At 42.6% G+C, this 24,747-nt stretch overlaps 2 protein-coding genes across 5 annotated transcripts; one reads left to right on the top strand and one right to left on the bottom strand.

Moving 5' to 3' along the window:
- Nucleotides 1–4,936: 4,936 nt before the first annotated feature.
- On the top strand, nucleotides 4,937–18,862 carry Vdac2 (voltage dependent anion channel 2). The gene is made up of 10 exons (XM_078039794.1): nucleotides 4,937–5,103; nucleotides 5,301–5,355; nucleotides 6,412–6,480; nucleotides 7,802–7,851; nucleotides 11,507–11,659; nucleotides 11,760–11,812; nucleotides 12,257–12,484; nucleotides 13,828–13,978; nucleotides 16,728–16,785; nucleotides 18,481–18,862. The coding sequence occupies exons 2-10, from the start codon at nucleotides 5,325–5,327 to the stop codon at nucleotides 18,570–18,572; spliced, it is 885 nt and encodes a 294-aa protein (XP_077895920.1). The 5' UTR covers nucleotides 4,937–5,103; nucleotides 5,301–5,324; the 3' UTR covers nucleotides 18,573–18,862.
- Comtd1 (catechol-O-methyltransferase domain containing 1) lies at nucleotides 15,888–23,888 on the bottom strand. 4 transcript variants are annotated; one of them, XM_078039813.1, is made up of 8 exons: nucleotides 23,679–23,888; nucleotides 23,372–23,499; nucleotides 23,055–23,160; nucleotides 22,847–22,965; nucleotides 22,715–22,769; nucleotides 22,313–22,446; nucleotides 21,493–21,595; nucleotides 15,888–16,048 (listed from the first exon to the last, which is right to left on the bottom strand). In XM_078039813.1, the coding sequence occupies exons 1-7, from the start codon at nucleotides 23,770–23,772 to the stop codon at nucleotides 21,524–21,526; spliced, it is 708 nt and encodes a 235-aa protein (XP_077895939.1). In that variant the 5' UTR covers nucleotides 23,773–23,888; the 3' UTR covers nucleotides 15,888–16,048; nucleotides 21,493–21,523. The 4 variants fall into 4 exon arrangements, with proteins under 4 accessions (XP_077895939.1, XP_021582378.1, XP_005325929.1 ...); XM_021726703.3 differs by lacking the exon at nucleotides 15,888–16,048 and having other exon boundaries at nucleotides 17,865–21,595; XM_005325872.5 differs by lacking the exons at nucleotides 15,888–16,048; nucleotides 21,493–21,595 and adding an exon at nucleotides 21,840–22,080 and having other exon boundaries at nucleotides 23,679–23,887.
- Nucleotides 23,889–24,747: the final 859 nt, after the last annotated feature.

The following is a 24,747-nucleotide window of genomic DNA, read 5'->3' as shown; positions in this document are numbered from 1 at the left end:
AGTACCCAAAATATAAAAATAAAAAAATACACCCCCCCCCATACTTTAGTGGACACCACTCTAATCCTTCTCTGGTTGTGCTTATTCCTAGGGAGACTTTAGGCCAAGGGAACATGCTCACAGGGGCCCATGCCTACCTTCTCTACATCTAAACCAAATTCTACATACAAGAGACATCGGAATTCCCAGTTGAACAGTCCAAAGCCTACTTCAGGGATTTGCATGGATTTTCCTCCCAGGATGGACATAATTACCCCTAAACCCATGGAGTGGTCAAGGAGTCGAATCTGTTCTGGGTGTGGAGTTGCATGCTTATAATCCCAGTGACTGAGGAGGCTGAGGCAGCATCACAAGTTCAAGGCCAGCCTAGGCAATGTAGTGAGACCTTATCTCAAAAAATAAAAAGGTTGGGATCTTAGCTCAGTGGTAGTGTGTCCCTGAGTTCCATCATTGGTAACACGAAAGGAATATGAGTTGTGAGGGGGATGGAGCTTGGACATGTGGGCTAGAGTGGCCCCTCCCAGTGTGGAACAGAGCTGGTAGAGAAGGAATGTGTGCTTAGGGGTGGTCTTCCCAGGTGGCTCCTCTGGCACAGGCAGCAATGGGACTGAGTTCTAATTAAGGAGCCTCCAAATTTTGCCTGGCTGGATTTCAGAATTGCATTGGACCTGTGACTCTTTGGTACCTCCTGTTTGAACAGGTGTGTCTTTATTTGTTAACGTTTATTTTTTTAGTTGTAGTTGGACACAATACCTTTATTTATTTTTATGTGGTGCTTAGGATTGAACCCAGGGCCTCGAATGTGCTAGGTGAGTGCTCTACCACTGAGCCACATCCCAAGCCCTCTTTATTTTTGACACTAGGGATTGAACCCAGGAGGGCTCTACAATGAACTACAGCCCTAGTCCTTTTTTATTTTTATTTACTTATATTTATTTACTTATTTATTTTTTAAGAGAGAGAGAGAGAGGGAGAGAGAGAGAGAGGGAGAGAGAGAGAGAGAGAGAGAGAGAGAGAATTTTTAATATTTATTTTTTTAGTTATTGGTGGACACAACATCTTTGTTGGTATGTGGTGCTAAGGATCGAACCCGGGCCGCACGCATGCCAGGCGAGCGTGCTACCGCTTGAGCCACATCCCCAGCCCCTGGGCATGTGTCTTTAGCAGCTATTCTGTGCCTCACCATTGTGTCAGATACCTGTGTGTGTAGGGGTAGGGCAGAAAGTTTTTCTCCTTAATTTGAAGGAACTATACTGTAGAAACTTACTTAGGGAAATATACCTGATTAGACTCATTCTGATGTTAGAGGTTTGGGGGAGTTGGGAAAGGTATGAAGTGTATTGTGCATATAAGAATGGAAATAAATGCAATTATGACCTGAGCATGGACTGTGGGGATTTAAAATATACTCCTAAATTCTTTCAAAATCCTTTCAAAAGATGGAGTTGCATTCCTCTCCTCTCTTTTTTGGGGAGGCGGTAATGAGGATTGAATCCAGAAGTGCTTTAGCACTGAGCTACATTGCCAGCCCTTTTAACTTCTATTTGTTTATTATTCATTATTATTATTATTTTGCATCACTGGGGATTGAACTCAGAGCATGCTACCATCCTTAATAGGGTCTTGCTAAATTGCCAAGGTTGGCCTTGAATTTGTTAATCTCCTGCCTCAGTCTCCCAAGTTGCAGGTCTTATAGGAGTACATCAACATGCCCAGCTGTCTCCATGGTGTTTCTACATGTCTTATGACAACTTTCATCTCAGACTATCTTCCCAAATATGTTTGAATAGCAACCAGCCTTGGAAAAAAGATAGTGGCTCCCTCTGGGACAGAAGGCAGATTCTATTTCCTGAGCATCATAATTATGTCTCTTTCTGGGGAAATGTTGTGCAGGTTTGTTAGTAACTTCTTAAAAGATGGGGTTTCTGAAGCTTAGTGTTCCTCAATATTACACAAATGCATGGTATTCAAAACATCTACCTTAGCTTCTCTGCATCACCCTGTGGGACATAGAGGACAGAAGGAACTGATGCAAACATGAAGTTTATGTCTGCTGTGCCACAAGCAATATAGTCTTTTGTCTTTGACCCATGAGTCTCATGCCCTGACAGCATTCAAGAATCTCTGAGCCTGGGCTGGGGATGTGGCTCAAGCGGTAATGTGCTCGCCTGACATGCTTGGGGCGCTGAGTTCGATCCTCAGCACCACATAAAATAAAAATAAAAAATGCTGTGTCCACTGAAAACTGGAAAAAAAAAAAAAAAAAAAGAATCTCTGAGCCAGACATAGTGGCACATGCCTGTAATCCCAGCAGCTCCAGAGGGTGAAGCAAGAGGATCACAAGTTTAAGACCAGCTTGGGCGATTTAGTGAGACTATCTCAAAATAAAAAATAAAAAGGGCTGGGGATATAACTCTGTGGCAAATTGCCCCTGGATTCAATCCCTTCTATGTGTGTGTGGGGGGCATTCTCTGACCTTGTCTGATAGAGCAGAAGGAGTCCTGTCCCTGTGCCTGAAGGAAGGAATGCTGTACAGGGATGCCAAGAAGAATGTGAACAAGTAAACTTTGCTCAATTTCCCCAGTCTATTATCTATTAGTATAGGTATAATCATACCCTTTTTGTTCAATCATATTTCCTCACAGATGTCCATGCATTGAACCTAAGCAGAAAAATGGATAATTCATCCTAGGTCTTTGGGTTCTTCAATCTGAATACTCTGTGTCATATAAAACCATGATAAAATAATTTTGTTATATTTTTTTCTTGTTAGCCTGTCTTGTGTATAGTGGTGGTTTCAGCTATAAGATTTTTGTTGTTGTTGTTGTTTTTTGTTTTGGTACTGGGGATTAAACCCTGAGACCCTTTACCACTGAGCTACATACCCCTCAGCCTGCCAACCGCAGGCTTTGAGACAGGGCCTCAACTAAGTTCCTTGTTATGAGCCTTTATTCTGAGCAGGAAAGGGATCACCGTCTTTTTTGTCCCTACAATTACTTTTTATTTTTTTTAAAGAAAGAGTGGGAGAGAGAGAGAGAGAGAGAGAGAGAGAGAGAGAGAGAGAGAGAGAGAATTTTTAGTATTTATTTTTTAGTTCTCGGGAGACACAACATCTTTGTTTGTATGTGGTGCTGAGGATCGAACCCGGGCCGCAAGCCGGGCCGCAGGCATGCTAGACGGGCGCACTACCGCTTGAGCCACATCCCCAGCCCCCTACAATTACTTTTTGAGCCACACATCTATTTCTCAAACATTACATGCTGTCCTCATATCTTTAGTTTTGGAGAGGCAAAGCCTCAGACCTGTGTCAAAGAAAGTGAAGTTTTCCAGCGATAAAAATTGCCATTGAAAATTCACATTGTGAGGGCTGGGGTTGTGGCTTAGTGGTAGAGCCCTCGCCCAGCATGCCCAAGGTCCTGGGTTCGATTCTCAACCACATAAAAATAAATAAACAAAATAAAGGTATTGTGTCTAACCAAAAAATAAATATTAAGAAAAAAGAAAATTCACATTGTGAATGGTAATGGAAGCGACTAATTTGGCAGAGATTGGGTTTTTCTGGTAGGTGGCGGTGTGGAGTAGTTGGGATGGAGATGGCAGTCCTGGTCATTAGCATCAAACATAGCTAAAGCATATTAGTTTTCTTTGAAGCCAAACTGATTGCACACCGACTTGTCTGAGCTTGAATAAGGAATGAATTCGGGATTCTGGAGCCTAATCACTTAGAAGCAAAGACTTTTCCCTTATAACTTTTTACAACATAAGTAAACCCAACCTTGACTAGGCAAGATTGCTGGCTGGGTTTGCCTGTGGAAGGCAAATCAGTAGGCTTAATTTGAGTTTTTGGATTTTGGAAGTCCATGTAACCATCCTTCCCGGTTTTGAAGGAGAGTAGAACTTTGACAGCATTTGAGCAGAGGCTTTCAGAGATAAAGGAAATGGGCAGGGTGGGGGTACTTTGCTCACAGTCTGTTGCTGTACAGCCAAATGGCTACTGAAGATCACTTCATCTTTAACCTTGTCGTTTTGTAGATGAGGAAACTGAGGTACACGGGTTAAATTGGTGAGGTAGGCGACTGATTCAAAGTTCCAATTTACCCCATTTCTATTTCATATAGATTGCTCATTTCCTTTTCTTCTTGCATACCCAGAGAACTTGGGTGCAGCATCCTAATGCCCGGTCAGCATGATTCCTTCAGTTTTTTCCACGTTTCTCTCCCACAGAAGGCTGAAGCAGGCTTGTCTCCCATCTGCGGTTCTGTGCTTTGTGAGCAGTAGTCCCACACCCTAGTGGGGAGGAGGCCATAGAAGAGCAATCCCTGAGGCGAGAGCAGAGGAACGGGGCGGGGCAGCTTGAGACGTGCTTGAGTGTGTTCAGGGAGGGGCAGCCCCAGAAAGCCCATCAGGTATAGTCCAGCTTCCTCTCTCAAGGACACGCTGGGCGGTGGGAGGCAGAGCAGGAAGGGCGCAGGGGCTGGGGCTGGCGCCCCTGTGTCCCGCTCACTCCGCTCTCGTACTAAAAAGATTGGTGGTAACGCCCTGCCGATTCCTTCCAGGAGCCCCCTTCGTGGGACTGCTCCTGTGGAGGACCAGTACCAGCCCTGGGAGGGCGTTGGACACATGTACGTGACCCCGCGGTGCACACCGACGACCCGCCCCGCCCGTGACGTGCTCGAGTGGGGCCTCCGCCCCATCCCCCCCGCCAGCGCGTTCCCCTCTGCGCTGCCTCCGCCGTTCCCCGCCCCTTGGGCTCTGGGGTTGCCCTGGTCGCTGCCTGACCCAAGGCCCGGCAGCTTCCGCTCTCCCGGCCCCTGCCAACGGACGGAGGCAGCCCATCTTGGAGGCAGGGGTGCCCGTGGTCCACGTGGCCGCTCCAGAGCAGGTTGGAATGGGCAGAGGGTGGCGCTGCGGAGACAGGCGCTGCGGACAGCCCGCGGGGCAGCGGCGGGGTCCTGGCTGGGGGAGGACTGGGTTGCGGCGGGCGGAACGGTGTCTCCTTCACTTCGCCCTCCAGCAGCAGCAGCTGCAGCCTGATCCTAGCGAGCCGAGTGGCCTGTGCTGCGAGCCGAGCGGCGGCGGCGGCGCCCCTCAGGAGACCACCAGGTACCGCCGCTCCCGCCTCACGCCAGCCTTGAGGCCTAGACGGCCAAGCAGGGCCCTGAGCCGGACTTAGGGTCGGCCCTGGCTCCCTAAGATGGCCGCGCTGCCCCGCGGCCCCTCGTCCCTCTCTCTGAGACCCCCTTTGAGCTCTTTGACCCGCCTCTGACCCCTGCTGACCGCACTTCTTGCCCCTTCCGCAGATCACCTCTTCCCGCGGCCTCACCATGGCGACCTACGGACAGAGCTGCGTGCGGCGTAAGTGGAGCAGGGACCTCTGTGGGATGGGGCGGGGGTGTCCCGGAGTCGAAACTTGTGATCAGAAAGTCGCATCTTGTTCTCTGTCCTACCCTCATCTCTCTAAGAATTTGGATAGCCGGTCCCTTTCAGTAGCCACTGGGTCGTCTGACCACTTCCTCTGCGGAGAATGGGCTGGGCTGCTGGATCTCGGATAGTGGGCCTGGGGCGTTAGTCTGGCTGCGTTCAACTTCAGTTATTGGACGTGCCTTCGGCAAATTCGAAAGCAAAAAGTTATTTATTATTGTATTCCATCTTAGATTAGATCAGTCACTTTTCCAGAGGAAATAGTTATCTGCCTTGTAAGAGCGCAAGGTCATTACATGTGCTTCTAAGGGCGTGGACGTGCCTTGTAGAATGAATGAGCTGGTATAAGAGCTCGGATTGCTTGCCCTTAAGCTTCACTGCATTGGCGGAAGACTTGAGAGTCATGTTAATATGTTTTGAGTGCCATTTGATATTTAGTTGATGTAGATATTGGAGTAGCTGTATTTTTTCTAAGTCCCAATAGTTAAGTTCCCAGAGTGTTAAGTTGCTTTTATTTCTACTTCCAAGTGTTGGTTTTGACCTTAGGGAGGTTACCAAAGGGAAGAGGGCCTAGTGTTAAGTTTTGATTTTATGTAATTTACGTAAATCAGCCCATCCCAGTGAATTTTCGCAGGTGTGTGTGTGTGTGTGTGTGTGTGTGTGTGTGTATGTGTACACACACTTGATTCGTTGGCTTCATGACATGAGGCTATAAACAGTGTAAATTTAAGAATAAAAGATGTATTTTTCTGTTGGACTTTACCAAGTTTGTATAACCACATGGTTATACATTTTAGAAATAGGGTTTTGTTAATCCTATTTCCTTTATGGATCATCAGAGCATAGTTTTATTGTAGTCACTCTTGGTACAAAACAATTTCAACAAATTGAACTGCTTGAATTTAAAGATCAGCATCAGGTCATAGTCTACTTTTTGGTCAGAGGTAAGAGAACAGAAACATTTAACACTGGAATGTTTCTTCTTACCAGCAATGTGTATTCCTCCATCCTATGCTGACCTTGGCAAAGCTGCTAGAGATATCTTCAACAAAGGATTTGGTAAGAACTATTTTTTTCTTTAATTTCAGATCAAAAGTGAAAACGTGTGCTTAGTTTCCTTAGAGAAGTTAAATTAATAATTTCTTTCAAGCAGTAAATATCTTACTGCATTAGTTATTATATTAGTTATGTTTTATATTAAACTTCTGTTGAAATAGATGTTAGAGCCAGGCACATGCCTGTAATATCAGCTACTCTGGAGACTGAGGCAAAAGGATGGCATTTTGAGGCAGTATGGGCAGCTTAGCAAGATCCTATTTCAAAATCAGATAAAAGGGACTAGGGATGTAGATCAATGCTCTGGGATCTGAGTTCAATGTCTAGTACTGCCTTTAAAAAGAAAGAAAAAGAAGTAGCTTGTGCTTCATTCCCCGCCCCCCAGCTTAGGCCTTTGATGACTATAGAGTTGTGATATGTTGCTTTTTCACTTTTGTGGTTATGTTTTGAAACATACTTTTCAAAGGGTTCTGAGCTTTTTTCAAGTGAATTTGAATTTTCTTGAAGATTTTGTCCCACATACTCCCTTCTCTTTAGATTATTAGAGATACTCTTTCAAGATAAATGTCCTGAATGTCTGTGTAATGATATACTATTCTGTGATATGTTAACTGATTTTCTAATCTCAAATTTAGGTTTAAATGGTTTTGAAACTTTTTTGGGATTGGCAGACCACATAAAAGCAGTACATCAGGCAAAGCAACATATAGATGTTCTGTCCTTTACCAAGTTAGTTTATGTAGAAGTAATTTTTAAATTTTTGTTTAAATATTGTATATTGATACATTAAAAAAAATTTTTTTTAGTTGTTGATAGACATTTATTTTTATGTAGTGCTGAGGATTGAACCCAGTGCCTCTACCACTGAGCCACAACCCCAGCCCCTATTAATACATTTTTATTCCCCCGCCCCATATGTGAAACTTTTTTTTTTTTTTAAAGAGAGAGTGAGAGAGGAGAGAGAGAGAATTTTTAATATTTATTTTTTTTAGTTCTCAGCAGACACAACATCTTTGTTGGTATGTGGTGCTGAGGATCGAACCTGGGCTGCACGCATGCCAGGCGAGCGAGCTATCGCTTGAGCCACATCCCCAGCCCCTGAAACTTTTTTTTTTTAAGTGTTGTCATGGGGCTGGGGTTATAGCTCAGTGGTAGAGAGCTTGCCTAGCAGGTGTGAGGCCCTGTGTTCCATCCTTAGCACCACATAAAGATAAATAAAATAAAGGTATTGTATCCATTAAAAAAAAAAAGTGTTGTTAACATAAGGTGTGCATCTTTTATACAAAAGAATCATTTGGTATCTTTTGCTTTCTGCTTTTTGAAGGCTTTGGGTTGGTGAAACTGGATGTGAAAACAAAGTCATGCAGTGGCGTGGTGAGTGTGAGCTATGTAATAAGTTCTTACAAACCTTTGTAATTTTTCAAGCCATAAAATAGTGAAAGATATCTACCTGTTTTATGGAAGAAGCAGAAATTAATTTTATTTTAAGCAATTTGCATATGACTTGATTTATTTTGGTTTCTGATTTTCATGTTGTTTTTTGGCATCTGATTATGTATGCACAAGGAACTGGGGAAAGACTGGTCATATGGGACTGTTTACTCAGGTAGATTATACAAGCTTGAAGGCAGGAAACCTGTTAGACGTTTTTGTAATCTTTTCTCTTAATGCCTATCAGAATTTTGGGTATAAAAATACTCAATGACTTTTGAGTACACTGATCATTTATATATATATATATTTATTTATATATATTTATTCATATATTTATATATGATCATATTCTAGTATTCCTGCATGAACACTTCCACATGTATTGTATTTTGTGAACTTATTGAGTTCTGATTTGAGTATCTTTTTCTTTTATTGTGATACTGGCAATCAAACCCAGCACCTTGCTAGTACTAGGCAAGTGCTCTGTCACTGAACTACAGTCCTAGCCCTGATTTGATTTTTTTTTTTTTTTGGTGGTGCTGGGGATTGAACCCAGGGTTTTGTGCATGCGAGGCAAGCACTCTACTGACTGAACTATATAACCCCAGCCCTGATTTGAATATTTTTAAAAGATTAATATTTTGGTATTTGAATGGTGATCCTTCCTAATAAACTTATGCAAAAGGGTAAGGGTAAATTTTAATTTTGTGTAATTTTTTTTCTTACTCTAAAAATGATTGTTTGGAAATTGTTTTGGAGGTAAATGTAATGTATACATGTTAGAATATTTAGGTCATTTTGATAAATATATATATATATTTATATATATATTATAAGTGGTATTTATTAAAGATAATCTTGTGGTTTTTGTTTTTTTTGTTTTTTTTGTTTTTTTTTTAATGCCCAGACTTGTTGATTTTCTGGGGTTTGTTATAGCTGTCATTTGGTTTCTTTGTTTTTTTTTTTTTTTTAAAGAGACAGTGAGAGAGGGAGAGAGAGAGAGATTTTTTAATATTTATTTTTTAGTTATCGCCGGACACAACATCTTTGTATGTGGTGCTGAGGATCAAACCCGGGCCGCACGCATGCCAGGCGAGCGCGCTATCACTTGAGCCACATCCCCAGCCCTCATTTGGTTTCTTTGATCTTCAAGGAAGCCTAGGTATTTAATTGGGTGTCTTACTTGGTTTGGTCAAGTTAGCAGGTTACAGAGCAGTGATTTGGTGGTTTCGATTTTGTTGTTTACTACTGGTGTACACACTACAGCCTGGTGTTTTGTTTTGCTTTGTTTTTGGTGGCTGTGTGTTCCCATTCATAAACTATTGAGGCCCTTTAAAAACACTTGCTGTATATTTGTTGAAACACAAAAGACCAGCTTAATAAAGTAGAAATTCAGTCCTTGTGTTTTAAAAGCTCATTTTCTATTCAGAGAGCTAAGCTATAACCAAGGAATAATCAGAGAATCATATCAAGTAGTCAGATTAACCAAGATCTTTGTTGGAAAGGACTTACTGTGAATATGGTTAGAAAGTAGGTTTAAGATCACGAAAGATGTATAGGGACTGAATTAAAGTGTGATTTTATTTACACTTAATGTGTATAATTTAACAATCTTGGTAGTGTATGCTGTAATACGTACCTTGCCCGAATCGGTTCCAGTAAGGCCTGCTTTCTCATTTCAACAGTAGAGGTGTTCAGGCCATTCCACAATGTAGAAGCAAAAATGTGTAAGGATGGAGTGAAGGGTATAAACTCCACTATTGGTATCATCTGGCTCAGTTCTTTTCCCATGAGGTGATGTTGATATTATGTCTTGAGGATTCCTTAGCATGTTTATAGGCTGGCGCTTCATCTTTGCACTGATGTATGGCAGTGGGTGGGGCCTTGAGTCATTAATCATTGTACTTCAGATTAAAAATTGCTATTCATAACCACTCCCCATTCAAACTATTAGATGAATATGCTTTACATACATTGTTTTAATAATGTTTTCCTTTTGTGTAGAGTATGTAAAAATGTGTAAAGCCTTCAATATTAGTTCAGTTTAATCCTCCAGGGGTAGACTTTATTATTTATGTTTGAGGAAGCAGACCCAAAAAAGTAAACTGGGGGCTGGGGAGGTGGCTCAAGCGGTAGCCCGCTCGCCTGGCATGTGTGCGGCCGGAGTTTGATCCTCAGCACCACATACAAACAAAGATGTGTGTCCGCCAAAAACTAAAAAATAAATATTAAAAAAAAATTTCTCTCTCTCAAAAAAAAAAATTAAAAAAACACAAAAAAGTAAACTGTTTCTCAAGAGTTATTTATTTAATTAATAACATCCAGAACTGGATACCAGGACTCCTCTAACTTTATATCAAATATTTTTTCCTAATAAGCTAGTGCATTTTAGTATGAGATTGAGTACCAAGCTTTGATTTGAAATTCCTGTTAATGGAACCATCTAATTTCAGGAGATTGTATATAAGACCTAGGGATTTGGATCTGTTTAACTGCAGAGCAATAGTTACATAAATGTTCTGTTTTCTAAGTGAAGGATGACTGGTATTCCCCCATTGATATTGTAGATATTTCTTAAATTGCTGCGGTCACCATTTCTGATCAATTTATTATTATTTCAGATCAGTCTTCTTTAAACTTGGTTTTCTAGTGACAAGAGTGTAGAGCCATTATTAGTAGGTAAAACTGTGAATCCAACCCTCACAGGGCATTTTAATATTTTATCTTGGAAGATTTCATTTGCTTGCTTTTATACTGGACTCTTTTATTAGATACTTCGATCATCTGTAGCAGATTTTAAGTTTCAGATTAGGTCCTTTATATCATCCTGTTGTTTTCATTTGGTGGGCACTTAGAGATTGGCAAATTACCTATGTTTGCTACAAACACTAGATTAAATGCACTTCAAATTGACCCCTGTTAGATAATTTCTTTGGTATCTATTATACATAATATAGTATGTATTATGTATAATATAAGCCAGATGTAGAGTAAATCTGTAAACCACTGCTCCCCACCCCCTTTTTAATGAGAATGTGTAAAGTGGTTGGCAAGGAATGAAACCTGGAGAAGACTCTTATCTCAGAAAGAATGATCATCAAAGAATTTTTAAAAATATCTTGTTTATGACATGGACTTTGCTGTGGAGTGCTTTTACCTTTCAGAATTTTCAGGAAGCATTTCATAATAAATAGAATCTCAGTTGTTATAAACTCTGATTTCAGTGATGAGATCTGTAATGAGCCCTACTGACAGTGTTTTATTCAGTAGCAGGTAGATTGTAGACAATGCCAAACAGATATTTTTTCCCCCATCAATTTTTGAATCTCAAAATTGCAGTGGCTGAAGTTTTCTTAAAAGGTGAACATTTTGTTGTTCCCATGACAATTAGCCACAGGTTAACTTGTGATTGGTTGCAAATATAAGCTGTAATTAGGTTAAGGTGGCAATCAGTTACTTAAAGGCTAATTTGTCACTTTTAGTGGATGCTTAGGGAGTAGCATGATGTAAAGAGTTATAAGTGTTGTCTAAGGTTGGTAGTGAATTCTTCCAGGCTTGTGAGAAGGATTCCTAAAGTTATTTATTCTCTTATTAGGAATTCTCAACATCTGGTTCATCTAATACAGACACTGGTAAAGTTACTGGGACCTTGGAGACCAAATATAAATGGTGTGAGTATGGTCTGACTTTCACAGAAAAATGGAACACCGATAACACTCTGGGAACAGAAATCGCAATTGAAGACCAGGTAACATATTGGAAATGTGCTTTAGTATTAATTTTTGTTTTTGTATCACAAAAAACAAAAGAAATAAAGCTGAATGTAAGTTCTGTTTCTTCCAAAATAGATATGTCAAGGTTTAAAGCTGACATTTGATACTACCTTCTCACCAAACACAGGGTAAGCATGGACATTTTTATATGCATTAAATTTAAAAAGTATTATTCTTGTCAGTTTAGGAAAGTTGTGCATTTGTTGACATTTAGCTAAACTGTCTGGCAATGGCTAACCTCTGTTTCTGTTTTTGGAATATTGTGGTTGTTATCATTGGCTTACTTTCAAACATTTGCCTCTTCATTGTGGCATGAACTTGGGTAATTCACTTGTTTCTAAGAGGCTTTCATGATTGTCAGTTCTGCAAAGCAGTCTTCTTTGGTGGGAGTCCGGCTACTCCATGTGCCCTTGTATTTAGTTCATTGAACTGTTTTTAACCCCGCGATTGTATTGTTACTTCCTTCCCAGTCACACTGCATTTTAACTCTATTTTGTGCTCTCTCCGCAGAAGTTGTGTGTAAATTTTTGTTATCGGCATCAGTTTTAAGTCAGTTTTTCCCTCTTTTCCAGAAAGAAAAGTGGTAAAATCAAGTCCTCTTACAAGAGGGAGTGTATAAACCTTGGTTGTGATGTTGACTTTGATTTTGCTGGACCTGCAGTCCATGGTTCAGCTGTCTTTGGTTATGAGGGCTGGCTTGCTGGGTACCAGATGACCTTTGACAGTGCCAAATCAAAGCTGACAAGGAATAACTTTGCAGTGGGCTATAGGACTGGGGACTTTCAGCTACACACTAATGTGTAAGTACTTCTTTTGTAGGATATTATGATTTAGATCCTCACAGGATGGTATTTGATGTCATTTCTAGTCATCTTTATTAATCTAGTTTCAACCTAAAGATGTTTCTTTTATTTTCTTTTTTCTTTTTTCTTTTTTTTTGTACTGAGCCACATCCCCAGCCTTTTTTTGTATTTTATTTAGAGACAAGGTCTCACTGAATTACTTAGGGCCTCACTAAGTTGATGAGGCTGGCTTTTAACTCAAAAACCTGCCTCAGCTTACCAGGCCACTGGGATTACAGGTATGTGCCACTGTGCCTGGCAAGGGTTTTTCTTAACAAAATTGTCCTGTCTATTTCTAGGGTGACTGCCAGAAGCACAGAGTAAAAAATGTGCCTTGGATATTGAGAGAATAAATGTTCATTTCACAAGAAGTTTGATGTGCTATCCATCTATATATCAATATTTTTTTGGTACTGGGGATTAAACCCAGGGGTGCTTTGCTATATCCTCCCCCACCCCCAACTCTCTTAAAAATTTTTTTTTGGGGGATAGGTTATTGCTAAATTGCTGAGGCTGACCTTGAATTTGTGATCTTTCTGCCTCAGCCTCCCAAGTTCTGGGATTATAGACGTGAGCCACCACAGTGGAGTGATGTGTTTATATTTTGACAAGAATCATCAGACATTGGTAGACTGTTGCAATGCATTCATTTGATAGAATCACAAATGATGTGGAGAGTATTGATTTGTTAAGATTGCCTAAAATGTATGGATAGATATGTGGAAAGATATATCTATGGACAGATATATGGGAAGAACTTAACTTTTTTTCCATTATAGAAACAGTTTATTGGTAAACAACAAAAGCATAAAGAAGAAAATTTTTCCATAATGTTACAAGCTAGATATAAAATGTTTATTAATGTTTTGGTATTTCGCCTTTTTATATGTTTATATATATAAATAAATAAAATATATTCATAAGGCTGTTCCCCTTATTTAGTACATTTAGATAGTTTTCCCATAACTATGCATTTGAAAGCATGATCAGGATGGTGTGATAATTCCACTGGGTAAATGAACCATGATTTATTGTACCCATCGCTGAACTGGAGATATGGGTTAGGAAAAGACTTTCTATTTATTTTTCTATCTATCTATTTACTTTTCTTTCTATCTATCTATCTATCTATTTGCGGTTCTGGGACCTTGTACTTGCTAGGCAATTGCTCCACCACTGAGCTGTATCACTAATTCTAGTAATGGTTTTTGTTTAAATGTAGTCCTACAATATCAGCCTGTGCCTTAGAAATGATTACATTGTCTGTTATTACAGATTTACTAATTTAAGATATCTTATAGCAATGATGGGACAGAGTTTGGAGGATCCATCTATCAGAAAGTATGTGAAGATCTTGACACTTCAGTAAACCTTGCTTGGACATCAGGTACCAACAGCACTCGTTTTGGCATTGCAGCTAAATATCAGTTGGATCCCACTGCTTCCATTTCTGTGAGTACTTCTGTGGTCTTAATGGGGTTTTGGGTTGTAGGAATCAGTCTTTGAGTATATTGAATTGTGTTGAAAATTTGAATTACAATGCAAACAATCCCCAGTTTACATATTGATTAGGATTAGAATTTGGAATGCTGATCTTTCTATGGTGACAGTGTTAGGAGGTTTGATTTCCAAACCAAGCCACACAAGTTTGTTTAACCTCAAAAGCTGCTGAATTCATTTTAATAATAACCCTGAGCCCCAGGCTTGTCTAAGCCTAATGGTAACCAGTATTTTGGGCCATGAGTAGTTCTTATTTGTGTTGGGTAATAATAGTACTTTTTGGTTTTGGCAGTATTAGGAATTGAACTTAGGGGTGCTCTTCACAAAGATATACTCCAACCCTTTTATATTTTAAGACAAGGGTTCACTAAGTTACTGAGACTAGTCTCAAACTTGCAATCCTCCTGTTTTAGCTTCCCGAGTTGCTGAAATTACAGGAGTGCAACCCTGTGCCTAGCTGGAATAATAGCATTATTTCTTCAACTTTATCTTTTTATGGTTTATGAAGTATCTTCAGATTAGATCTGAAAGGTCATTGGTACACATACTACTGTTTTGCAGGTTAAGAAACCAAAGCTTGACAGGGGAAAGGACATAAAGCTATTGTTGTGGGGGAGTGGAGTGGAAAAGGGAGAGGAGCCAGGACTTGGACCCACATGACTTTTAATTTCAGTCCTCTCTAGTGTGTGCAGCATATCTTGCTTTGCCTAAGACCTTTCCCTAAAAGTCCTGCATCTTGAGAACTTCCTTACTCTTGCCAAGCAGGATGGTTGATCCCTATCCCTGTCCTTTTCTGCTGTTTATGCCTTCAGTCCACAGTGGTTTAAGGTAGGAGAAAGTGCACTGTGAGAGTGTAGAGGGGTTGGCTTTAATTTCAGGCAGGTTAGCAGCTGTTCCTGTGTGTCAAGTTGCTTATAGGTCAGGAACTGCCTGTACTGTATGTATTGGGAATGAAAGAAAGTTAAGCCATCCATGAAAGTTATTTCTGTTATGTAAAGTGCTCTTCATTCCTAAGGACAGTATGTTTTAATAATTTAGGTAGTTAAGTTTTAGCCCCATTCTTGTTTTATCTTAGTCCAGTTGTGATCAGAGAGAATGAGAAGCACCCAGAATGTTTTTCCCATTGGCAAAACTGTGATTCAGATATTTTTCCCTTTCTTTCCCCTCCCTTCCTCCCTCCATGCCTTTCTTCCTACCTTCCTTCTTTTTTAAAGTTGTTTATGGTTATACATAGTAGTTGGGCTTATGACAAACTCAGACCTGCATGGAAATCAATTGCAGTTCATGATTGCCCCCTTTTCTTCCCCCTTCACTGTTTCTATTTGCCCCGTAGCAATAAAAACTTCATAGTGCACTATTCTCTGAGAGTTGCATTACTGTTCTCTTCAATTGTGTGACTGTGGCACTGTCATAGATTGAATGCCAGCCAACAGAAGCTCCTAGTGGTTCATGGTATAAAATGGGAAGAAAGCTGAGACCTGTGTGTCATTGAGTGACTGCTAGGAATTAGTTTGGAAACATCTAGCATTTTATACTTAAGTAGAGCCGCTGTCACTCTAGTCCAGAAGCACCTAGAAAGAATTGCTTAACCCTCTTGTCATAGTTGGATGGTTGATTCCTACTTTTAAATAATAGGAACTTATATCAACAGTCTGAGACTGTGGGTAAAAGCAAGTCATTAGTGAGGGTATGTCTTCCTTAGACAAACAACTCACGTGGTCAGTAGTGGCTCTTGAAGACTTGATTATAGTGTTGTGATTATAAGTGCTATGTGGTGGCTTTTACTTGTATACTTAAATCATTTCATTCTGGGATTGTGTGTTGTTTCAATGTTGCACATTGTAAGCATATAGTCAGCAAATTATTCCAAATCTGTTTTGCTCACAGGTTGTTTAATCACCTTTATAATACCATATTCAGTATACTGAAGAGCACAGTTACCTGGTTAGGTCCAGCTTAGGACCTGGAGATCAAGGCAGGGTGCTTCCATTTTAGCCATAGGCCTCTGGGTATGGCTTGATACTGTTAATGGAAATAGAGAATAGAGCTGGAAGGAGCTTCTCTTTACCTTATCTTGCTCTCCAGCGTTCCTGCCAGTCCTTGAAAGTCTGTGACTAAATCCTAGAATGTTAAGATTCTACAAGGAAGGCAGGGCCCTGAATTGATAAAAGATGTCTTTTGGAACCTCCTCTCAGGCACAAGACGAGTTAACACAGCTAGAACCCAGTGGTTTAAAGAGAAGTGTGAGAATGTGAAGTAATAGGCTATTATTTGGTCTGATTCAGTAGAGGAAGGATTTCTATTTGAAGGTTTTAGGAAGAGTCCTGAAAGTAGTGATGTGTGTGTGTAAGTCACAGAATTAAACTTTATACCCTACATGTCAGAACTGGTATGTGTCACCTCTAGTGAGCCTGGTGGGCTTCATTGGCCACATGGTTTATGTGAGAGAATATTGTATGGACAATTCGTGGTCTGTGGACACATCCTATTAGATGTCAAGATGTTGGGCCCAACTCACAATTTGTTGAATGCACAAGAATTAAGTGGATCTGGGTTTTATTTGGCTTAGTACACAATGTTAAATTTTCTCACATGAATTAACAAGTTGAACTCTTCATACCTACATGATAGGGAAACATACAGGAGCTTTGTCTTTGCATGTAAAGTTTTTTCTTATAGTTATTTTTGAATTTTATTTTAGGCAAAGGTCAACAACTCTAGTTTAATTGGAGTGGGCTACACTCAGACTCTGAGGCCTGGTAAGTATTGTTGATAAAGTAGGATTGTTTCATCAATATTTTATTTTTTTATAGTTATTTTTGGTATAGGGGGTTGAACCTACATGTCAGGTGCTCTACCACTGAGCTACATCCTCAGCACCTCCCCATCCTCCCCACTTACCTTTTTTTCTGAAAAAAGTCTTGTTAAGTTACTGAGGGACTTACTAAATTGCTAAAACTGACCTTAAACCTCATGACTCTTTGCCTTCATCTCCTGTGTTGCTGAAATTACAGCTGTGTGCCACCACACTCAGCTTGATAGTATTTTTTTTTAAATATATTTTTTTAGATGTGTGGACCTTTATTTTATTCATTTATTTGTATGTGGTGCTGAGAATCTAACTTAGTGCCTCACACATGCTAGGCAATCACTCTACCACTGAGCCACAGTGTCAGCCCTGAGCCTGATAGTATTTTAAAAGTTAATTTTCATTTCTAATTTGCAGATCTTTAAAGCCTATAGAAGATTGATTATTCCTTTCTTTTGCTCCTTAGAATAACATTCTCCTGCTTTAAACCACAATACTTTTGTCACATTTAAGATAGCAGTGACTCCTTATTATTTAATATCCATTCCCTGTTCAGTTTTATCATGTATCTGAGATGTCTTACATTTATTTTTATTTTGTCAAAGTTCAATCATTGTTTTGGCTCTGTCTCTGTAGACTCTTTTACGTAGGATTTTGTACCTTGCTGTCTTTTATAGGAGGACTTCTCCAACTTGAGCATGCACTTAATTGACCTGGGAAGGCTTCTTTAAATGCAGAGTCTGAGATGGGGAGTTCTATATTTTCAGCCTGCTCCTCAGATTCCCCTAGTCCTAGAAAATTTCACTATCAAGGATCTAAAGCTTTTATCCCCCTCCCAATAAGGATTTTTCTCCCCAAATTTATTTTGACTAGTTTAAAAAAAAGTCAGAAGAATGATACAATAAATGCCCATCTATCTTTTCTTTGCATTCACTAGTTACTGTCATATATCACTTTCATGGTACATGTAATCCCCCCCGCCTTTTTTGGCACATGCTTTTTTTTTTTTTTAAAGAGAGAGAAGAGAGAGAGAATTTTAATATTTATTTTTTAGTTTTCGGCAGACAACAACATCTTTGTATGTGGGGCTGAGGATCAAACCTGGGCTGCACGCATGCCAGGCGAGTGTGCTACCGCTTGAGCCACATCCCCAGCCCTGGCACATGCTTTTAAATAGTGTTTTGCAGACATGTAGATTCACAACCCTAACATGTATAGCCTAAGAGTAAGATATTTTTCTTCATAACTATAATACTATCATCATATCTAAGATTATAATTTACCTAGGATGTAAACGATGTTCAGGTTCCCCACTTGTCCCCAAAAGTCTCTATTGTTTTTCCTTTCTAGGGTCCAATTATGATTCGGTCTCCCCAGTATATTTTGGTCCAGATAGTATGAGCATTATTGTATTTTTTAGAACACTTTTGAACTGATGGTCTGTAATTTGCTAACCTTATCTCTAGAAGGTAAGATGCATTATAGTAACCTAACCCAGCTCTCACAGTACCTGGATACTTCCAGGCGCCCTCTGATGGCTGGTACTAGTAGTTCAACTGCAGGATGAGGAAGTTACAGCCAGGCTTTGTGTGGTTATTAAAGTGAACTGTTGCAGGCCCCTCATAGTGGTTTGCTTTGTTTACAGGTGTGAAGCTTACACTGTCGGCTCTGGTAGATGGGAAGAGCATTAATGCTGGAGGCCATAAACTTGGGCTTGCCCTGGAATTGGAGGCTTAATCCAGCTAAAAGAAACCTCTGGGAATGGATATCAGATTTGGCCTTAATATATTTCCATTGTGACCAGCAGGCATTTTTCCCCCCAAGAAGGTGATCAAAACAAGGATGATCTGAACAAGAGCTGTATTTTAAATATTTAGACAGTTACTTGTTAGCTGGTTTTTAGTTGAATTGGTTATCTAGTTACCAATGCTGCAGTCATGCAGTCACCTATACATTATTTAAATGTATTTAACTGTTAAATGCGCTACCCACCAATAATGAAATAGACCTTTATGAAAACTGTGCAATTGTGTGCATGTTTGTTTTTATGTTCCCTTTAACATTGAATATTGCCATAGAATAAGATGGATCAGTGGATGTTTTAAGATGAGGGTAAAGATTTTTTTGTTAAATTCAACCATCATTAGAATTACTTTTGGTATCCCAGAACATTACAAATTATGAATAAAACAAGTATACATAATTAATGGCTCTAAGTATTTGCAGTTAAAAATTTGCCAGCTAGGGTCAAATCTCCCTGATGTTTAGCTGATTCTTTATTTTTCTGGTGAGCATTTTGCTCTTAACTCTGTGCCACAAGTCCTGTATCTCTAGAATTCCAAGAGATTTTTGAGACTACAATAAAATAAGAGGATATACACAGTTATACTCTTCAGTTTCTAAGTTTGTACAGAATTACACTGATTCATTGTTAATCTCAGGAATGGTGGGAGAAAGTGACGAGGATAGGACAATGTAGGGATCGGGCTGGAAGATTATATATGCACACCAGTGCCCCTGTGAGCTATTGTTTGGGCTTGTCCCAGAATTGGAAGCTTAATTCACCTGAAAGAAACCCCTGGGAATCAGAAGATTTGACCTCAGTATATTTCCGTTGTGACCTGCAGGCTTTTTCCCCCACAAGAAGGTGATCAAGGATGATCTAAACAAGAATTGTATTTAAAATCTTCAAACAGTTACTTGTTAGTTGGTTTCTAGTGAAACTGGTTATCTGGTGACCAGTGCTGTACCCTTAAATCAGTGGGTTGGGAGGGAAGGTAAAGTGTAGACAGCATTGATAACCATAGGGTCTGAGAAAGGAAATATGGGTCCTAGTGGAAAGTCATCACATCACTCTTTTCCACCCAGGCCGACATTGACTGGAAAGCTGGGTTAACCTGTGAGATCAACGGCAATCCTCTTGGCCTTCATGTGGGCATGAATGATTGATGTTAATGGGTGATTCTGGTTGGAAAAGTCTAAAGAACAAGTTTTGTGATAGGAGGAGCTAGTTTGAAGGATAAAGCCAAAGAGAAGGGGAAATTTGTTGAACACATCTGAAGTATAAAACCTAAAGCTCAGTTTGCAGCTTGAGAGAACAGATTAAGACAATGGAGTACTTTGGGACTCATCATTGAAGAAATGATGACGTGCTAAAAACTTCCAGGTTGGACAGAATCTGATGAGAATAGAATTCAAGCAAGCTCTTCATACAGAGACTAAGAGGGACAAGAGGCCTTTTTTGGTCTGTTATGGTTTAGATATGAGGTGTCCCCCAAAAGCTCGTAAGTGAGACAATGCAGGAAAGTTTAGAGGTGAAATGATTGGGTTATGAAAGGTTTAACCAATTCAGTGAATCCCATGCTAGGCATCGACTAGTAACTTGATAGCCAGTAGGGTATAGCTGGAGAAGGTGGGGCATACCTTTGGGGCTTATATTTTTTTGTGGTGAGGGGTGCTTTCTCTGCTTCCTAGTGTGATGTTCCTAGATGTTTTCCTTTCCTACACACTTCGGCCATGATGTTTTGTCTCACTTTAGACCCCAAAGAATGGAGTTAGCCATCTGTGACTTAAGACCTCTGAAACTGTGAACCCCCAAATAAACTTTTTCTCTTCTAATTGTTCTTGTCAGGTCTTTTGGTCACAACAGTGAAAAAGCTGATAAAATAGGTTGCACTTGTTTTTCCTAAGGAATTCACCGGAGTGGCCCATGTAAATAGGGATGGATTCTCCAAAAGGCTGTCTCCCCAGACACATGCTGCCTCCTATGGGCATGGAAGCAGGTTGGAGGTTGCAATTTGAGTTAGACCTATTGCTAGATAAGAAAATGAAAAGATGTCCCTACATGCTAGGTATGAAAACAACTCTTGTACTTGGGGTGCAAGCTAGACCTGCAGGGAGGAAATCTGGTTTTCTAAATGACCTTTTGCTCCTCAGCTAATCATTGTACTTTCTGCTGCAGTTGAAGTTCATCTGGTTCAGTAATCTGGACTGTAGTGCACACAGGTTTGAGTTACTCGATCACCTGTGTGCATCCTAGTAAGCTTTTATGAGTTAGAGAGAATAGAGTAGTTGTAATATCTAGGACCCTGAGGATTGTGGAGAATGCCAGGTAAATCCTTGGAGCATCAAGATTATGAAAATCTGCAGGTTCATGCAGCTCCTATAACTTCTTCTAGTAGTCTTCAGGTGCAATTCCACCACCAGGTCTTAACAGGTGGCAGCAAAAAGCCTATTGTAAGTGCCCTTTTGCCTGAGGCCTTGAAGTTATTGGAAAGAACCAGACTTTCATTTGTGTCTTAGAGACAAGATCTTCCTGTGGGTTGGGGATATTTGAATGAAGCAAAGAATCTGGCTTGAAGGTCCCTAAAGCCTAACTGCCTTTTCCTCTCTTTTAAACCAGCAGTTCTCTTTGGAAAACCTAAAGTTCTCTTTGTCTAGGAAATGTGTTTAAAATTGTCATACTGAAGGTCTGCTACCGTCAGGCTTGTTGCTTCACATCTTGGATAGCAGTCCCCTCATCTTCAGGACGTAAGGGGAACATAAGGGTATATATTCAAGCCAAACTGGAGGTTCTCAGAGGTAAGGCAGGGGAGCTGATATTTCTCTGAAAAAGTGGACAAATGGCTGACAGAACTAGCATAACTTATAGAAATACCTGTGGCAGTGCTGGTCCCCTGCAAGTCCTTTCACACTGACAGATCCCAGATGAGGTCTCCCCACCAGTCCCAGCTGCACTGTGCCAGGAATTTCACCTGTCCCTAATGGAGACATAGAAATGGGACCAAGAGGGGATGCACTTTGAATCTAGCCCTCAGATCCTGTTAGGGGGAGGCAAGCTTAAGTTATTGGGACCTCTGGCCACTACATGTAGCCAATTAAAACTGTACTGCAAGAAGTGAAGGGCTGAAGACATCAAGGACCCCTTTCACTGAAGAGGCTACTTGTGCTGAAACTCTTCCCCACCCCCATTCAGTGCCAGATAGGGAGGAAACTCAGGAGGACTTAATTCCCAGCCCCATTTTATTACAGGATTTAAAACTGAAGTCTGGTTCCAGGTTCCCTCTCTGAGCTCACAGGCTAAAGGCCAGGCTTAGATCTTGAAGGCCAAGGTGAGGCCGTCGCCTAAGGGCAGGAGGCTGATGTAAACCCTGGCATCCCGCCGGATGCGCTCATTTAGGTTTCGAACACTCTCAGCAGCGGTGTCCCCTTGTTGAGGCTGGAGCACCTCTCCGTTCCAAAGTACCTGTGGAGGGGCGGAGCCAACCAGGCCGTGGAGGCGGGACCTCAGAGAGGTGCTGAGCAGCAGGCAGGAGCTGGAGACTCAGAACTCCTGTAGGGGAGTGCCTATGGACCCGGCTGAGGGGAGAGGGGAGGAACCTGCAGTGTACTTTGAAGGTGTTTTAGGCACAGGCAGGAGCCATGGGAAGTGGCAGCCTAGAGAGGGGATTTGCTTTTCACCCGGGTCTAGCCCTTACTCTAGGGATGGCGAGCATGCCTCCGGGGCGCAGCAGCTGCAGACATCGCTCATAGTAGGCTGTGCAGTTCTCTTTGTCCGCGTCCACCACGGCCACGTCGAAGGTGCTGGCCTCTCCTGCCGCCAGGAGCTCGTCTAGCAGGAAAAGAGGGGCAGATGGCACCTGAGTCTCAGGTCCAGGTGGCCGGAAGTCCCTGCCCAAACCAGGCCAGGTGTTGTGATAGGCTGGGCCCAGCCACGCAGGGACACCGACCCTGTTAACCGCATGTGGCAAAATACCATGAGGCCTGGCGAAGGGAGGGGATGTCAGTGCCCTCAGCCCGCTGGGCAGGCCTGGCCACTAGCTTTCACTCGGTGGCTCCATTTCCTAAATGGAAAGGCCTTTTCCTGCTCCGAGACTCACCCAAGGTCTCCAGGGCTGGCTTCAGCCGAAGGTCGATTTTGTGATCCATCTCAGCCTGCGGAAGAGGTGAGGTCAGAGCCAGCATGCTCCCTCGCCCGGAACTGACGGGCTTCAGGTGTATGGGACACTCACCTTCCTCCACAGGGGCCGCCCCAGCTCCGGGGGCCCTGCGTCCACCTCGCAGGTCACTACACGCCCGGCGGGGGGCAGCGCCAGGGCCAGTGCCAGGGCAGAGTAGCCAGTGAAAGTGCCTGGGGATGTGGACATGAACAAGCTCAGCCCAGGGTGGGGGACAGCCCAGTGACGTCGGCCCCCAGTGATCTGGGCCTGGCACCCCTACCCAGGTCCAGCGCCTTCTTGGCCTTGATGAGTCGTGCCAGGTTGGCCAGAAGCTGCGCCTGTTCACAGGTCATCATGTAATCTCCATGCGGCTGCTCCAGAGTCAGCTGTGTTTGGGGAAAGAGTGACACCATGCCTGCCAGTCACCTGCCCTCAGTTCCCGGGGCCGCGGGCGCAGCAGTGGGCGTGGGCCAGAGGGAAGGGGTGGAGTGTACCCGGAAGCCCAGAGAGAGCCACCGCCCAGCCCAAGGTCACAGAGCCACGTGGGACCCACCAAGCCCGGGATGGATGCCCTTTCTCCTTCCCGTCACTACTGACCAGCCGAAGGCTCCGTAGTGCTGGGTGCTCCCGTATTGAGCGGCTCAGCAGATACTGCCACAGGGGACTGTCTTCTGGGGGAAGCAGGTGCCGCTGTCGCCGGAATCGCCACGAGGGCCACCGTCTCCCTGCCAGAGAGAGGGAGGATCAGGGCTTGGGGCTCTGGGTCACCAGTGGGCAACCTGAGCCGCGGCCTTCTGCGCGGAATCGCGGGCTTTGCTCCTCGCTTTTGCTCCGGGTGCGTCGGTCCGCTCGCCCGCCCGCCCGCTGGGCTCTGCAGGGGCTGCAGCAGCCCGACCCAGCTCACCCAGGAAGAGGCCAGTAGCGAAAGCGGCGCCCAGCGCGGCCGAGCCCAGGGCCAGCGTGGCGGGCAAAGAGAGCCGGGGTACAGGCTGGGTCATGGCGCGGGTGGGAGACAGCGGCAGATCACGTGCGCTGGAGCCACCAAGGCCAGACTCTGACGCGGGGGCCGACTGGGCTCCACCTTGTCCCTGCCTTGTCCTCGGAGCGTGGCCTCGGGCACCACCTGGCGGCTACATAGCTTAACTACAAGCTCCGCTCAAGACGGGCAGGCACCATCTGGTGGCCTCATGTGGAACTGCGCCGGGGCCGAGAGTAGGACTCGCATCTAGGGTCTGAAGTACCGGATTTGGTGGTCCAGACGCCTTGCTTCCGGAGCACAGATCTAACGTCTAATGCCCCTACTCGTTCAGCTTTTTTCCTCGCCATCGCTTCTGTCGAGGCCGCAGGGCATATGTCGGTGTGTTTGTATGTGAGTGTGTGTGTGTGTGTGTGAGTGTGTGTAGTGCAACTGTAACTAAAGTGTAACAAATACAAGTGATACAAATAAAGAAGCCCCAGAAAGAAACTGGACCTCCTGGTGGAGGTGTTGAAAGGAAGAAGTTAAAGGAAAGAAGGATCTGGTTAGGAAATACGGTGGTGGTGGCGTTGGGGGTGGGTGGCTAATGGAGTGCTGAGACAATACCCTTAGTGGTTGGAATCCTGTCATTGGGTGCCACACATGAGTGTGTGATCTTTGGCCTGTTAATCTCTGAGTCTGTTTCTGTAAAATGACAAACCACAATCTTACTGTAAAAGTCACCAGATTCCAAAGCTTGACACACAGTACGTGCTCAATAAATAGCAGCTGCTGTTATGATCACTGGAGTAAAGATTTTGGGGAGACAGTGACTGAATGGTAAGTGAGGTCCCTTGCTGGGTTGTTCTGCTGGAACGATATTCACTGACCATTGATTGATGGATTGAAAACCTACTATAGGCCAAACTCTGGGGAAGGTGAAAGGCACAGTACTGGCCTGCCTTCCTTCCTTCCTTCCTTCCTTCCTTCCTTCCTTCCTTCCGTCCGTCCTTCCTTC

The sequence above is a fragment of the Ictidomys tridecemlineatus genome, chromosome 1 (genome assembly GCF_052094955.1).
Source record: "Ictidomys tridecemlineatus isolate mIctTri1 chromosome 1, mIctTri1.hap1, whole genome shotgun sequence".
NCBI classification, from domain to species: Eukaryota; Metazoa; Chordata; class Mammalia; order Rodentia; family Sciuridae; genus Ictidomys; species Ictidomys tridecemlineatus.
The sequence above is the reverse complement of the archived record's forward strand: the minus strand, read 5'-3'. Positions and strand labels throughout refer to the sequence as shown.